The 14,581-nt window shown below is 38.1% G+C and overlaps 1 protein-coding gene across 11 annotated transcripts in view; it reads left to right on the top strand.

The window, feature by feature from the left end:
* WDFY3 (WD repeat and FYVE domain containing 3) overlaps positions 1-14,581 on the top strand; it is a 308,566-nt gene that overhangs the window by 253,691 nt on the left and 40,294 nt on the right. For all 11 annotated transcript variants that reach the window (XM_073017468.1, XM_007999124.3, XM_007999126.3 and 8 more), the window contains 6 exons: positions 2,308-2,456; positions 3,585-3,705; positions 4,588-4,673; positions 6,793-6,873; positions 10,677-10,731; positions 10,996-11,115. In XM_073017468.1, coding sequence (XP_072873569.1) covers positions 2,308-2,456; positions 3,585-3,705; positions 4,588-4,673; positions 6,793-6,873; positions 10,677-10,731; positions 10,996-11,115 — 612 coding nt within the window. The remainder of the gene's footprint in view (positions 1-2,307; positions 2,457-3,584; positions 3,706-4,587; positions 4,674-6,792; positions 6,874-10,676; positions 10,732-10,995; positions 11,116-14,581) is intronic.

The following is a 14,581-nucleotide window of genomic DNA, read 5'->3' as shown; positions in this document are numbered from 1 at the left end:
CCTGCAGCCTGGTACACCTTGGAGTTCATTACACCCACCATGTTGTGTTTTTTTTCCACTCTGCACTACTCATTGTGTTGTCCATGTTGCATGGCTATAAAGGAATACTTGAGGCTGGATAATTTATAAAGAAAACATGTTTATTTGGCTTAACACTTCTACAAGCTGTACAAGCATGGCACCAGCATCTGCTTGGCTTCTGATGAGGCCTTAGAAAGCTTTAACTCGTGGCAAAAGATGAAGGGGTGCAGGCTTGTCACATGGTAAGAAAAGGAGCTCTTGTGTGAACTGATAGAGTGAGGACTCATTACCGCCAGGACGACACCAAGCCATTCGTGAGGGTCCCACCTCCATGACCCAAACACCTCCCATAAGGCCGCCCCTCCAACAATGGGGATCACATTGCAACATGAGCTGTGTAGGGGACACACATGCAAACCATGTCACTCATACTGTTTTTTCCTGCCAAAATGCTCCTCTTCCTTTTACTTGCTTAACCTTTATCCTAATAAATCCTCTGTGTTATCCCATTTATCTGGATGTTTGTAATAGTCAAACATAGGAAGCTTTCTTTGACTCTTTTGCTAGCTCAGGCTTGGTTGGATACCCTTCCTCTATACTTTCATGATGCCTTATATATATCACTCTGTATTATGTCATAATTACTTGTTCCAGTATCTTTCTCTTGTTATAGATTTTGAGCTCCTTATAGGCAAACTGTGTCTTACCCCTATCTCATTGCCTTATACAGGTCCAGTTGCATAATAGATAACCAATAAACCTTTGAATGAAGGCATGATTGGTTGAATAAACAAGGGAATAAATGACGTGAATGTGTCGTGAATATCACCTTTTTAAAGGATGTTCTTTTGTCTGTTATATTAGATCTTGGTATAAAACCTTTGAGGTCTTACGCTCTAAGTAGTCAACTAGAAATTGGAGTATAATCAAAACAGTTCTGTTCAAATGTGTGCCCTAATTAATACTGAATGACAATACATTAAGAAAAGATCATGTAACTATAAAAGTACCCCAGATATGAAGGAAGCACAAGAGAGGCTTCTACGGACTGGGGAGCATTCTGTTTCTTGGTCTGGATGCTGGTCACACCAAATTTTTAGCATTTGAAAATTAATCCAGCCATACACTTAGGAAATAAGCATTTTATATGTGTGTGTGTGTGTGTGTGTGTGTATGTGTGTATATATAATGTATGTATGTATGTGTATATATGCATAAATATACTGCAATAGAGAAACTTTTAAAGTGTATCAGGATTGATCAGATGTAGCAATGAAAATTGACTTATATTTAGATATTTTAGAAAGCTTACTACAATGCTTTCATTTTTAAAACTTTTAATCTCATGAGTACAGTTTTTGCTGTAGTTGCTTTAAGTTTTAATAGTGCGGGAAGTGTATTCAAACTGACATTTGTTTAACTCTGGTTGAATTGCTGATTTTTGTCTTGACTCATGTTGAACTAAGTTTAAGCAAGAAAGAGTTTTTACAAAGAATTAGATACTGCCCTTTGGAGAGAAAACAATACTTACTTTGAGAGATTTAGCAATGCTCCTTCCTGTGAGGAAAACACAACTTCGGCCAAGCTTGGCTTTTTGCAATAGTACAATAGTCTCCAGGGAGCAGAATCCAGGTGGGGAATGAATAGAAACAAATTCTACAGTTCCATTTCCAGGGGATATGATGGAAAAAGAAGGTAAACTGTGTGGAAGAGAAAGCAACCAGTAATTCCTAACCTGATTATGTACATTATCTCACTTAATTCTCACAAGTCAATTAGAAATTTACAAATGAAGACATGGAGGCTCAGAGAAATTAAGAAACTTGACCCAGTCTACAAAGTGGCAGAACTGGAAATTTACCCTGAGTTAGCAGGCCCTGCAATTTTCACTCTGTGTCATCTTGCCTCACATAGAACACAATCCTATTCTAATCTCCTTACATGTATGCCTCAATTCCCTTTCCTGCCAAGCTTGCTGTGTCTGTCTCCCTTCATGAGAGCAGGAGCCTTATCTAATGTTCTTCACTTTTAGAAGCTAGCGCATATGTGCCTGGCATACAGAAAGTACACCCAGAATATTGAGAGAGATGAGATTGGCAGATGAGTGGATGGGTATGAAGGAATTGTTTAGTTTTACTCCAGTCAGGTGCAAATCAGACTGTAATCTAAACTCTGTGCTTAAACTCTGATTTAATATGCTTAGCTCTAGGGATGCCATAATAGTCTAACAAAAATTGATCTTTACAAAATACCTGTATTAATTAATGTTTATGGGCTTCTTTATAGATCCAACACATGTACCGTTGTGCTCGAGTCCAGGGCCTAGATACCAGTGAGGGGCTCCTTCTTTTTGGTAAAGAGCATTTTTATGTGATTGATGGATTTACCATGACAGCAACCAGGGAAATAAGAGATATTGAAACCTTACCTCCAAAGTAAGTAAATGAATGAAGAGACACAATGTATGACTGTCTTTAGAAGACAGAAAGTATATTTGCATAGTTTTCTTTTTTAATCAAAAAATTGTGTTCTAGGTAATGTTCTTTCAGTTTGTGTGTATTCATCATTACGTATTCACAAAGATGATATTCAGTTATTTTAAGGTAATAATGAAAATGTTTGGCTTCTTTATCAAGATGAAAGCTAAATAACATTTATTTCTGTGCATTCCGAGTTATTTATATTATAATCTATATATTTATAAATTTATTCTGAATTTATAAATTGTCCGTTTAAAAAATACAGCAGATATACAATTGTAGAGAAAATGCAGGTAACTGCACAATACTCCTAAAAATGAAAGAGCATCATCAGGTACTGAGTACCCTAGAAAGAGCATGACTAAAGCATTAGCAGAGATTTACTGACTGAGTTGTAGGCATCTTCCTTTTCTTCTGCCGTCCTGTGATGAAACTAATAGTGAGTAGTGGAAAACTCAGGAGAGAGACCAAGCTAGAAAAAGGATAAGAAGCTTAGGGCTTAGAAGATCAACAGGCTGGCTGCTTCTCTTCTTTAACATTTTCCTAGCACCCTTGAGTACAGACATTGTTTCTGTAGTTCATTCTTAGGAGATATTTCAAATAATTACTTTCAGCAACAGTCAGGGTCACATGAAGACTTTTATGGGTCCTTTTTCCATACAAAAATATTTAAACTTACATGTTGTGACTAATGGTATAAATATAATCACATATTAAAACATTTTTTTCTACCTTTTTCTACCTAAAAGTTGATTTTTTTTTCTGATTTTTAAAATAAATTAAGACATTTTCTTGGGCCCCAGAAGTATGTGAGCTGAAGCACTGTGCTAACCATGTCTGGTGACTAACTTGGTCCTTACAGTAATAGGGGAATTTTTTAAATTGCATTCATCAAAGGAGGTTCCTTGTATCTCAGGTAGCTAACAAATTTTTCTTTTAAATGTATTTTTTAACTGAAAATTCTGATATATATTATTCCTCCATCCTGTTCATGTGTTTAAAATTAGGTCACCCTTTGTGGAACAGTAAATTTATCTCTTGCTGTGTTTTTGTTTATTTGCTTTTTCTCTTGACTGCCTGTAGTATGCATGAGCCAATTATCCCTAGAGGAGCCAGGCAAGGTCCTAGTCAACTCAAGAGAACATGCAGCATTTTTGCATATGAAGATATCAAGGAAGTTCATAAAAGGAGATATCTCCTGCAGGTGAGTCAATTTAGTAGTACTGTTTTGTCCTGTTTCTTTGTTCTGAAAATGTATTATTTAAAAATTGGTATATGTCATGGAAACCCTCAATAGGATCTGCATTTATTTATTTATTTATTTATTTATTTATTTATTTATTGAGACGGAGTCTTGCTCTATCTCCCAGGCTGGAGTGCAGTGGCGTGATCTAGGCTCACTGCAAGCTCCACCTCCCGGGTTTACGTCATTCTCCTGTCTCAGCCTCCTGAGTAGCTGGGACTACAGGCGCCCGCCACCTCGCCCGGCTAATTGTTTTGTATTTTTTAGTAGAGACGGGGTTTCACCATGGTAGTAGCCAGGTTGGTCTTGATCTCCTGACATCGTGATCCACCCACCTCAGCCTCCCAAAGTACTGGGATTACAGGCATGAGCCACCGTGTCTGGCCAGGATCTGCATTTAGAATAATCCTTAGATTTGGTTATAGACAGACTCAGGTCACCTCAGGTCACGTGGATGCATAATTTTGTACAATGCATTTCTCTTGTTTAAACACAGCCTAAAATTTGAGTGATTATCTTTGTTATCCATCTTTCCCTGTAGCTATCCAAATTAACATTTTAGTTTTCTTCTAATATAAAAATTACATCATTACTATAATTTTATAAAATTATAATTTTATAATAATTATTTTTATTCTGTTATTAAAGACTTTAGAAACAAATTGAGCAGAATAAGAAATATCTGTTTATTTTGTAGCTTAATCTTCAGGGAATTCATGACTTTAAAAGTGTTAGCAAATTAACTTCTTGAACATTGTAGAAATTCATAGTGGAAAAGTTAATATATAATCTTATTTGTGAACTTCTGTTTTTTCTTAATGTTTTTCTCTCTGATCATTTCAGCCTATTGCTGTGGAAGTTTTCTCTGGAGATGGACGGAATTACCTCCTTGCTTTTCAGAAAGGAATTAGAAACAAAGTCTATCAAAGGTCTTGTTTGTTAGGAACACTTTGTATACTACTGTGGGAAGAGATGGGAGGGGAATCTTTTCTCAGTTTTGCTAGTTTTTAAAAATCTAGAATTTAGATCATTGAGCCAACATCTTTGAAGAAAATAATTTGTATTATTTTTGCCAGCCTCTTGAAACAATTGTTCTTCTAACTTTTAAAATAATGCAGTTCTATTGTGACATACCATTTTCCTCCTGCTAACTTATAGTAGAAATCATCAAAAACTACTTTTATCACTAAGTCCTGTGTCTCTACATACAAAGGATGATGAAACTGTAGCTTTAAAAATAAAACTTTAGTTTCTTTTTTTTTTTCTTGAGACAGAGTCTCATTCTGGCACCCAGGCTAGAGTGCAGTGGCCTGATCTCGGCTCACTTAAAACTCCGCCTCCCAGGTTTACGCCATTCTCCTGCATCAGCCTCCCGAGTAGCTGGGACTACAGGCTCCCGCTACCATGCCCAGCTTATTTTTTGTATTTTTAGTAGAGACGGGGTTTCACCGTGTTAGCCAGAATGGTCTCAATCTCCTGACCTCGTGATCCGCCCGCCTCGGCCTCCCAAAGTGCTGAGATTACAGGCATGAGCCACCGTGCCTGGCCAAAAATAAACCTTTACTTTCAAAATAAAGTTTCTTTGTATTTACCAAAATGAAGCCAATGCAGTTTCTTGCTATTGAATGCAAGGACTGAGTTCCCTTAGAAATTTAATTTACGTGGGACTTTTCTCTGGCCGTGGAAGGGATGTTGGATACCTTCATCCTTGAAAAAGTAGTATAGCTAAATAAGGCAGATAGTCTAATTTAAGCATATTTTTATCTTTAATAAACTATATTTAAAATTTCCTTTTAAGCGAAAAACAGGCCAAGCTATGCAATGGCTCACATTCATATCCTCAGCACTTTGGGAGGCCAACGATGGAGGACCACTTGGGTCTAGACTTCAAGACCAACCTGGGCAACATAGTGAGACCCTGTCTCTATAAAAAAATAAAATAATTAGCCGGACATTGTGGCGCATGCCTGTAATGGGAGGTTGAGGTGGGAGGATTGCTTAAGCCCAGGAGGTCAAGGTTGCAGTAAGCCATGATCACACCACTGCACTCTAGCCTGAGTGAGCAAGGCACTGTTTCAAAAAATAATAATTTTTTTTAGACAGAGTCTTGCTCTGTCACCAGGCTGGAGTGCGGTGGCATGATCTTGCCTCACTGCAGCCTCCGCCTGCCAGGTTTAAGCAGTTTTCCTGCCTCATCCTCCCAAGTAGCTGGGATTTCAAGCATGTGCCACCACACCCAGCTAATTTTTGTGTTTTTAGTAGAGATGGAGTTTCATTCACCATGTTGGCCAGGATGGTCTCAATCTCCTGACCTCATGATCTGCCCACCTTGGCCTCCCAAAGTGCTGAGATTACAGGCATGAGCCACTGCACTCAGCCTATAAATTTTTTTAAAAAGGAAAAGCAACACATATCTCTGGTATTTAAAGATCATTCTCTTGAATGTGTGAATAATAAGGCTATTCTGAACTAACCATGTAGATGAGAGGCATTCTCTTGTTCTTTGAAGGGTGATGTAGATCCTGGCAATCCCTCTATTATAGAAAATTTTATATTTCAAATTATTTCCATGAGGAATAACTAAACCATCCAACATTGCTTCTCATTGCAGTACAGTAATATTACCTGTGAGCAGCTGGGAAATGAGGGTGGTTCAAATAAAGCACATGTGGATGTTGATTGGTAACCCAAAACTCCTTTCACATATGGGAAGAGCTAAGTAAAGTGATTGAGATTCACTTTTACTTATCTGATTTTTTAATTTCTAAAGGTGTTATTGTTTTTAGTGCTAAGAAATTATTTCCTATTCAGAGAAGTCCAAAATAATAGATTTTGTTATGGGCATTTATATTTGGCTCTGGATGTCATCATATTTTTTTTATAACCCAAAGAGTATTCTAATTATATATTCCTTTTGCCTGCCATTTAGTGGGTTATGGGAGGGTAGATGCAACTATGAACATCTAAACGAATCATCCTTTCTAAAGCTTCCCATTAGATCCTGACTGAGACTTCATTTTCAATTTTATGCTGTTTTAAATTTTTCAGGTTTTTGGCTGTAGTGCCGTCTCTAACGGACAGTTCAGAATCTGTATCTGGGCAACGACCAAACACGAGTGTGGAGCAGGGGTAGGTGGTTTGTTCCTTGAATATTACAGTTTAGTAGTGAAGTTGGGATGATTCATATCTGGACAGTATTATTTAACATTTTAAATGAGTGTTTTTCCCCTGGTGGTTGCAAACTTTTTTTTAAGTACTGAAAACTAAAGGAAGAAAAGAAAAAGGTATGCATAATCACTATGTCAAATCACTGCTCACATTTTGATCAATTACCTTCTGTTCTTTAAAGCATGAATACATTGTTGTGTACATAACTGAGTTTATACTCTAAATACAAGTTTTTATCCTGCTTCTTCTATTCAGTGTTATATTTAAATATTACCTCTTGTCTTTAAAAAACTATTCAGAAACAGAAATATCATTTGCTACCTATTCATCACATATATAAAACATCATGTAATTTTTGGATATTTCATCTTTGCTAAGTTTTTGCTTTTTTTAAATTATTGTTATTATTATTATTTTGAGATGAAGTCTTACTCTGTCACCCAGGCTGGAGTGCAATGGCACGTCTTGGCTCACTGCAACCTCCGCCTCCTGTGTCCATGAGATTCTCGTGCCTCAGCCTCCCAAGTAGCTGGGATTACAGGTGCCTGCCACCACACCTGGCTAATTTTTGTATTTTTAGTAGAGACAGGGTTTTGCCACGTTGGTCAGGCTGGTCTCAAACTCCTGACCTCAGGTGATCTGCCCGCCTCGGCCTCCCAAAGTGCTGGGATTACAGATGTGAGCCACCGCGCCTGGTGTTTATCAGGTTTTCTTATCATAAGACTGGAAATGTGATTCTTTGTTATTATTATTTTGTTTTAATTTTTTTCTTTTGAGACAGAGTTTCCCTCTGTTACCCAGGCTGGCGTGCAATGGGGTGATCTTGGCTCACTGCAACCTCTGCCTCCTGGGCTCAAGCGATTCTCAGCATCAGGCTGAGCAGTTCTCAGCCTCCCGAGTAGCTGGGATTACAAGTATGTGCTACCATGCCTGGCTAATTTTTGTATTTTTAGTAGAGAAGGGGTTTTGCCATGTTGGCCAGGGTGGTCTCAAACTCCTGGCCTTAAGGGATCCGCCCATCTTGGCCCACCAAAGTTCTGGGATTACAGGCATGAGCCACCACGCCCGGCTATGATTCTTCATTATTTTATTGTGGTAGAGTCCCCTTAATAAAACAAAGAGTAGGAATTTTAAGGCTCTTGATACACAAAACCAACTTGATATTCATAAAAACTATACAAGTTTATATTGTACTATTAGTGGATAAGTTTGTCTCAATAGATACTTGCTAACTTTGTGTATAATTATTATTATTATTATTATTATTATTATTACTGGGACAGAATTTTGCTCTGTTGCCCAGGCTGAAGTGTAGTGGCATGATCTCAGTTCACTGCAGCCTCCGCCTCCCAGGTTCAAGCAATTCTTCTGCCTCAGTCTCCCAAGTAGCTGGGACTACAGGTGCACGCCACCATGCCCGGCTAATTTTTGTATTTTTAGTAGTGATGGGGTTTTGCCATATTGGCCAGGCTGCTCTCGAACTCCCTGCCTTGTGATCCACCCACCTCGGCCTCCCGAAGTGCTGGGATTACAGGTGTGAGCCACCGCACCTGGCCTGTATATTAATTTTTTTATTCTATTGATTTTATAAAATGTTTTCTCATTTTTTAAATGTATATTTCTTTCATTATTAGTAATCATGAGCTCTGTATATATCTATTAGCCATTTAGAATCATTATTTGTAAATTGTCCTTATCTTTTGCCTATTTTTCCTTTGAGATCTTATCAATTTGTGTAGGATTTTTCTACCATAAGGTATTACTCCTTTGCTTGTCGTATTTGTTGCAGATTTCCCAGTTTTCCTCTAAATTTTACTTTTTGACATTTACATTTAAACCTCTGTTTTTTTGTATTCTGAACTGTCAGTGATTCCTTTATGCTCTTTATAGCCGCATTTCATCTTAGCGATGCCTTCTAGATGACATAGCCATTTCAAGAATCCATAGACCCAGCTCCATTTACATCACTCAATAAGTGGTAGCCTTTTATAATCCCCTGGAAAGAAGCAGTGCTTTGGGGCTGTAAATTAATTATTAGAGCATGCAAGAAAATGACTTTTGAAAGTTCTAGAGATTATGTAATTTGTAAATAAAATTTGATTCCAATCTGTGTGCATCTATATATGTTGTGTATTTCTCTTTAAGTTTTGTTTTTATTTTTTTATAGCCAAGCCTTAGCAAATACAATGCTAAATACATGCTTTTGTTAACCCCAGAAACATGTTCTGCTCCTAATCATTTGTGTTGTTGTTAACATAAATATAGGAAGTGAAAGATTTCCTTAAAAACATAATGAGCCTTTTTTCTACTTGTAAGCAAATTGTTACTGCTTCCTAGATAATCTTAAACTTGCTATTTCTTTGTTCTTGCTACTTCCTGTGCTGAGTTGGCAGTTGTTAAAGAACTTTTAAGAGCTCAGAGGCAAGAAACAGAAATTCTTTTCCAACTTTAGTCTTCCATTTCAGTTGTTCCCTTTCTTACGATGTTGAAGAGTGATCATGGCTATTTTTCCAAAGAGAGTATCTTGTGCATTCAGTTTGCCTGATGGAAAGACTATCTCAAAGTGGAAAATAGTACCATCGAGCTGGATGTGTTTAGAACCTAAGGTTTACAAATGTATTAATTTCCTTTCAGAAAAGAAAACATATAAATACTTTCTCCTAGTTCCATGACCAATTATTAATTATCAATATTATAAAACTGATAAACCTTAAATAGGATTTTATAACATTTTAAGGAAGTCTGCTGTCCCCAAAAAAGTAATGCTTAAATTTCAAATGGCCTGGACACCAGTGACTTTCCTGTTATACAATATTCATATTTTCATTCACTTATTTAATGCATTATGTACATACTGTGTACAGAGTATTATATAATATTTCAGTTATTCTAATTAAGTATCCTTGGATCTGTTTACTTAGTGATTATAGTAAAAATAAGAAAGACTATGGTTAGAGTATGGCTTATGCCTCTAGTCCCAGTAATTTGGGAGACCGAGTTAGGAGGATCATTTGAGGCCAGGATCTTGAGACCGACCTGGGCAACATACCAAGACCCCATCTCTACAAAAAATAAATTATAAAATAGTTTTAAAAAGAAAAAGAAGGCCAGGCACTGTGGCTCACGCCTGTAATCCTAGCACTTTGGGAGGCCGAGGTGAGAGGATCACCTGAGGTCAGGAGTTCGAGACCAGCCTGGGCAACATGGTGAAACCATACCTCTACTAAAAATATAAAAATTAGCTGGGCGTGGTGGTGAGTGCATGTAATCACAGCTACCCAGGAGGCTGAGGCAGGAGAATCACTAGAACCCAGGAGGCAGAGGCTGCAGTGAGCCAGGACCATGCCACTGCAAATCCAGCCTGGGTGACAGAGCAAGACTCCATCTCAAAAAAAAAAAAAGTTGAACTAGATCAGTGTTCTTCCAACTCTTTTGAATATGACCTAGAGTAAAAAATATATATTACATTCATCCCAAGACACATAAATGGAGTTATAAATACTCAAACAAAATTCACAAAAAAATACTTTCCCTTAAGGTATGTGATGCCTTCTGATGTCCTCTGTTTTCTTCAATTCAGTTCTGTGTTACTTCATATTTCAAAATGCTGATCACAGCCCACTAAACTGATTTTATGACCCACTAATAGATCCTCCACAGTTTGAAAAATTCCTGGACCAGACGACTTAAATTTTTCAACTTTATAATTTTTCAGATTTAAAATTTTATTCCTTCTAATTTATTGTATTATGTATTGTTTTTAGGTCTGGGTTGCTTAGCACTTTGGTTGGAGAGAAGTCTGTGACTCAGAGATGGGAGGTAAGTTTAATGAATATATGAGCTTCCTTAGAAGTTTGTAGTTAGAGTAGTAGCCATACAGTTAAAAGCACCTTAATTATCCATAAAATATATACCATAGAGAAAATGTTTTATTTTCATTCTTTTTAGAAAAAAAAGTATTTCATTGTTCTGAAATCTGTTAAAAAGAATTTGTCCTTTACATCATTTTGCATATAAAGTTTTAAAAGCTGAACATAGTGGAAATCATTGATTGCTCAAAAATGAATATTCATCTTTTTCCAGAGAGGTGAAATCAGCAACTTCCAATATTTGATGCATTTGAACACTCTGGCTGGCAGATCATATAATGATCTCATGCAGTATCCTGTCTTCCCCTGGATCCTTGCAGATTACGACTCAGAGGTAAATCTTAGTAGAACACATTTTCAAAAATAATTTTAAAATGCTACAATTGAAGCAGGGTACAGTGGCTCATCCCTAAAATCCCAGTACTTCGGGAAGCCGAGGCAGGCAAATCACTTGAGCCCAGGATTTCAAGACCAGCCAGAGCAACATGGCAAAACCCTATCTCCACTAAAACTGCAGAAATTAGCCAGGTGTGGTGCCAAACCCCAGTTGTCCCAGCTACTCGGGAGGCTGAGGTGGGAGGATTGCTTTAGCCCAGGAGGTGGAGGCTCCAGTGAGCCAAGATTGCGCCACTGCACTCCAGACTTGGTGACCTACCAAGGAAGACTGTGTCTCTGACAAGAAAAAAAAAAAAAACTGCAGTTGCCTAAATGTTTTATTTGGTTTGTAGTTTAATGTTCTCAATAGGCACAGGCACTTAATTCAAATAGATGAGAAGCATTTAGCACAGACATATAAAAAGTTTGGATAATTGACCAACTTATTGAGTACTGGCCATTCATAATATCTATTCAGTTTTTTTAAGTGCTGATTAATTTGCATCTATTGGTGGATGTCAGAATCCATCTGTGTAGTTTGAAGTGTTTGTTAAGAAAACACAAAGTAACCCTTCTACAAAACATTACTGCCACATAAAAGAAATTTTTTATACTATTCCAGAAAGCCTTGGGAGAAGATTTCCAACAATTCAACATGTACCTGATTTAAGTCTCAAAATCAAGAGCAGATAGAAGCATATGAATGTTTTGATTCCTCTCTTCCTTTATCTCCTGTCCGATAGACATCTGATTATTTCGGAAATGAACCGTAGCAGGCAAAACAAAAGACACTTAGCCCTAGGTAAACAACCAAAAAGATTGTTTTTAAAATTCAGAAATTCGTTAGACCTTCTTATTCACTAGAATCATGGCTGCTTATCCTTTCAGAAATTTTATACATCAATATATTAAAAAGGATAAAGCTTCTATCCTCAGAAAATTTTGGTCTAATGAAAGAATGAAAGGAAATCCACCCTTTATGCATGGACGTACGTTAGTGTATTTGATGTTTGAATCTATATATTTGCTTGTATAGTTAATTTGCATACCTAATGCATAATAAATAAATAATAAAAAGAAAAGAAGAGATCAGGAGTAAAGATTGATAAGTGAAAATATTTTTTCTTTAAGTCCATCAAGGAAAGTTAGAAAGAAAATGTAGATTTTTAAAGAGACAGGAAGTCCAAAAGAAATGTGGTTTTCTGAGAAGGGAGTGGAGTACTTTGTCAACCCATATTTGAATATGTATCTCACATGAACATGACAGGTCCCATTACTGAACCTTCAATTCTCTACCTCGTTCTCCCGTTGCAATTCTGACCCTCACTGTGTATTCCCCATCTTAGGAAGTGGCACCATCATCCATGCTGTCTTATAGGCTGGAAATTATTTTCCTACTGTCCATGTCTGCTCAGTGACCAAGGCATTTCTACCTTTGTCTCCATTAGTGTACCTAGTGTCTCATTTCAGGCCCTCTGCATCTTCTATTGGACTGTTGCAGCAGCCTCCTAACTGGGCTTAATGCTCTAGTCTCTCCTTCCTTCACTATGCCTTCTACACTGCAGCCAGTTTCAGGAACACTAATTGAGTCATCCCCCTGTTTAAAATCATTTAGTGACCAGGTGCTGTGACTTACACCTGTAACCCCAGAACTTTGGGAGGCCAGGGAGGGCAGATTGCTTGAGTCCAGGAGTTCAAGACCAGCCTGGGCAACACGGAAAACCCCATCTCTACAAAAAAATACAAAAAAGTAGCCAGGCATGGTGACAAGTATCTGTAGTCCCAGCTACTCAGGAGGCTGAAAGGGGAGGATCACTTGAGCTGGTGAGGTGGAGATTGCTGTGAGCTGAGAGTGTGCCTCTGTACTCCAGCCTAGGCAACAGAGCAAGAAGCTGTTTCAAAAAAAAAAATAAAATAATGAAGTAAAAATAAATAAATAATAAAATTATTCAGTGAATCACCATCATAATTTGGGAGAGAGTTGAAAATCCTCACTATAGCAACCTTTTCATTGTAGCTCCTGTGTATATATTCCTCATGTCCTCCCAGAACAGCTATCCTGGGGCACCGCAGATCCCTCTTCTGTAATTTAGTGGCTTTTCACACACAGCCTGACCTGCCCAGTGCCCATCGTGCATTTCTTCTCTCCACCAACTAACTCAACTGACCAACTCCACTTCATCCTTCAGGAAACACTCAAGTACCAGCTCTGTGATGTGGACCCTTCTGTTCTTTTTCTCCTTTGCCTTCTATTCCCACACTGCCCTATAGTTGTATAATATGGTACCTATGTTGGGTTTTTTCCCCACCATTTTAAACATGGAGCTTTCTTTTACAGCATAGTCCTGCAGTAATCATAGGGTCAAGGTCCTTGAGCACACAGACCATTTTATGTGTCTCTCAACTCTCAGCCAATAGGGTGATGCCTGGCACTTTGTACATACTTTAACATTTGTTGAATTAACCAGAAAATATAAACGAGGTACTTTACATATAAACTTTGAGATAACAAATATGCTAACTTGACTTACATTCAGAAATGTAGATCAGTTTCTCCTGCCCAAGATTTTTAAAAATAAAAGTTTGGCGGCCGGGCGCGGTGGCTCAAGCCTGTAATCCCAGCACTTTGGGAGGCCGAGACGGGCGGATCACGAGGTCAGGAGATCGAGACCATCCTGGCTAACACGGTGAAACCCCGTCTCTACTAAAAAATACAAAAAAAAACTAGCCGGGCGTGGTGGCGGCGCCTGTAGTCCCAGCTACTCGGGAGGCTGAGGCAGGAGAATGGCGTAAACCCGGGAGGCGGAGCTTGCAGTGAGCTGAGATCCGGCCACTGCACTCCAGCCTGGGCGACAGAGCCAGACTCCGTCTCAAAAAAAAAAAAAAAAAAAAAAAAAAAAAAAAAAGTTTGGCAAAACTGGTTATTCATGATGTCCTATAAAAAGGACATAAATATGCCACAGGCACATATTTCAAATTTCTACTTTCAAAATCCTCAGGGAGTAAATTTTAGTTTCCTTTTAAATATATGAATTAGGTCAACTCATCAACTTGTAAAGTAATCTCTGGTAAACTAGAAGAATCCGTCTCATTGGGAAGTTACTTGATCTGGTGTCATGTTATCTTTTAGAGGTGAAAGAATTACTGAGTGTTCTAGTTTATATCAGTTCCAGATCACCTCTGAGAAGAAAATGCTCAGAAGTAACATTGGAGGGAGACAGGGTGGGGGTGGAGGGAGGGAGGACACAGAAGGGAGATCTGATCCTCCAATTATGTGAGTGATGAGGTTAACGATGAATTGGAGCTATTGTGTCCACAGTCTCCTGCTGGGTCCTTGCCAAGACTTGGAAGCATTTTGCCTCTTAATCCTCATCCCCTAAACCTGGATCCTTAGTGGCTTCCCCTGTGAAACACATAATTTCCAA

The sequence above is a fragment of the Chlorocebus sabaeus genome, chromosome 7 (genome assembly GCF_047675955.1).
Source record: "Chlorocebus sabaeus isolate Y175 chromosome 7, mChlSab1.0.hap1, whole genome shotgun sequence".
Taxonomy (NCBI): Eukaryota; Metazoa; Chordata; class Mammalia; order Primates; family Cercopithecidae; genus Chlorocebus; species Chlorocebus sabaeus.
This window is presented reverse-complemented; position numbering and strand designations above follow the sequence as displayed.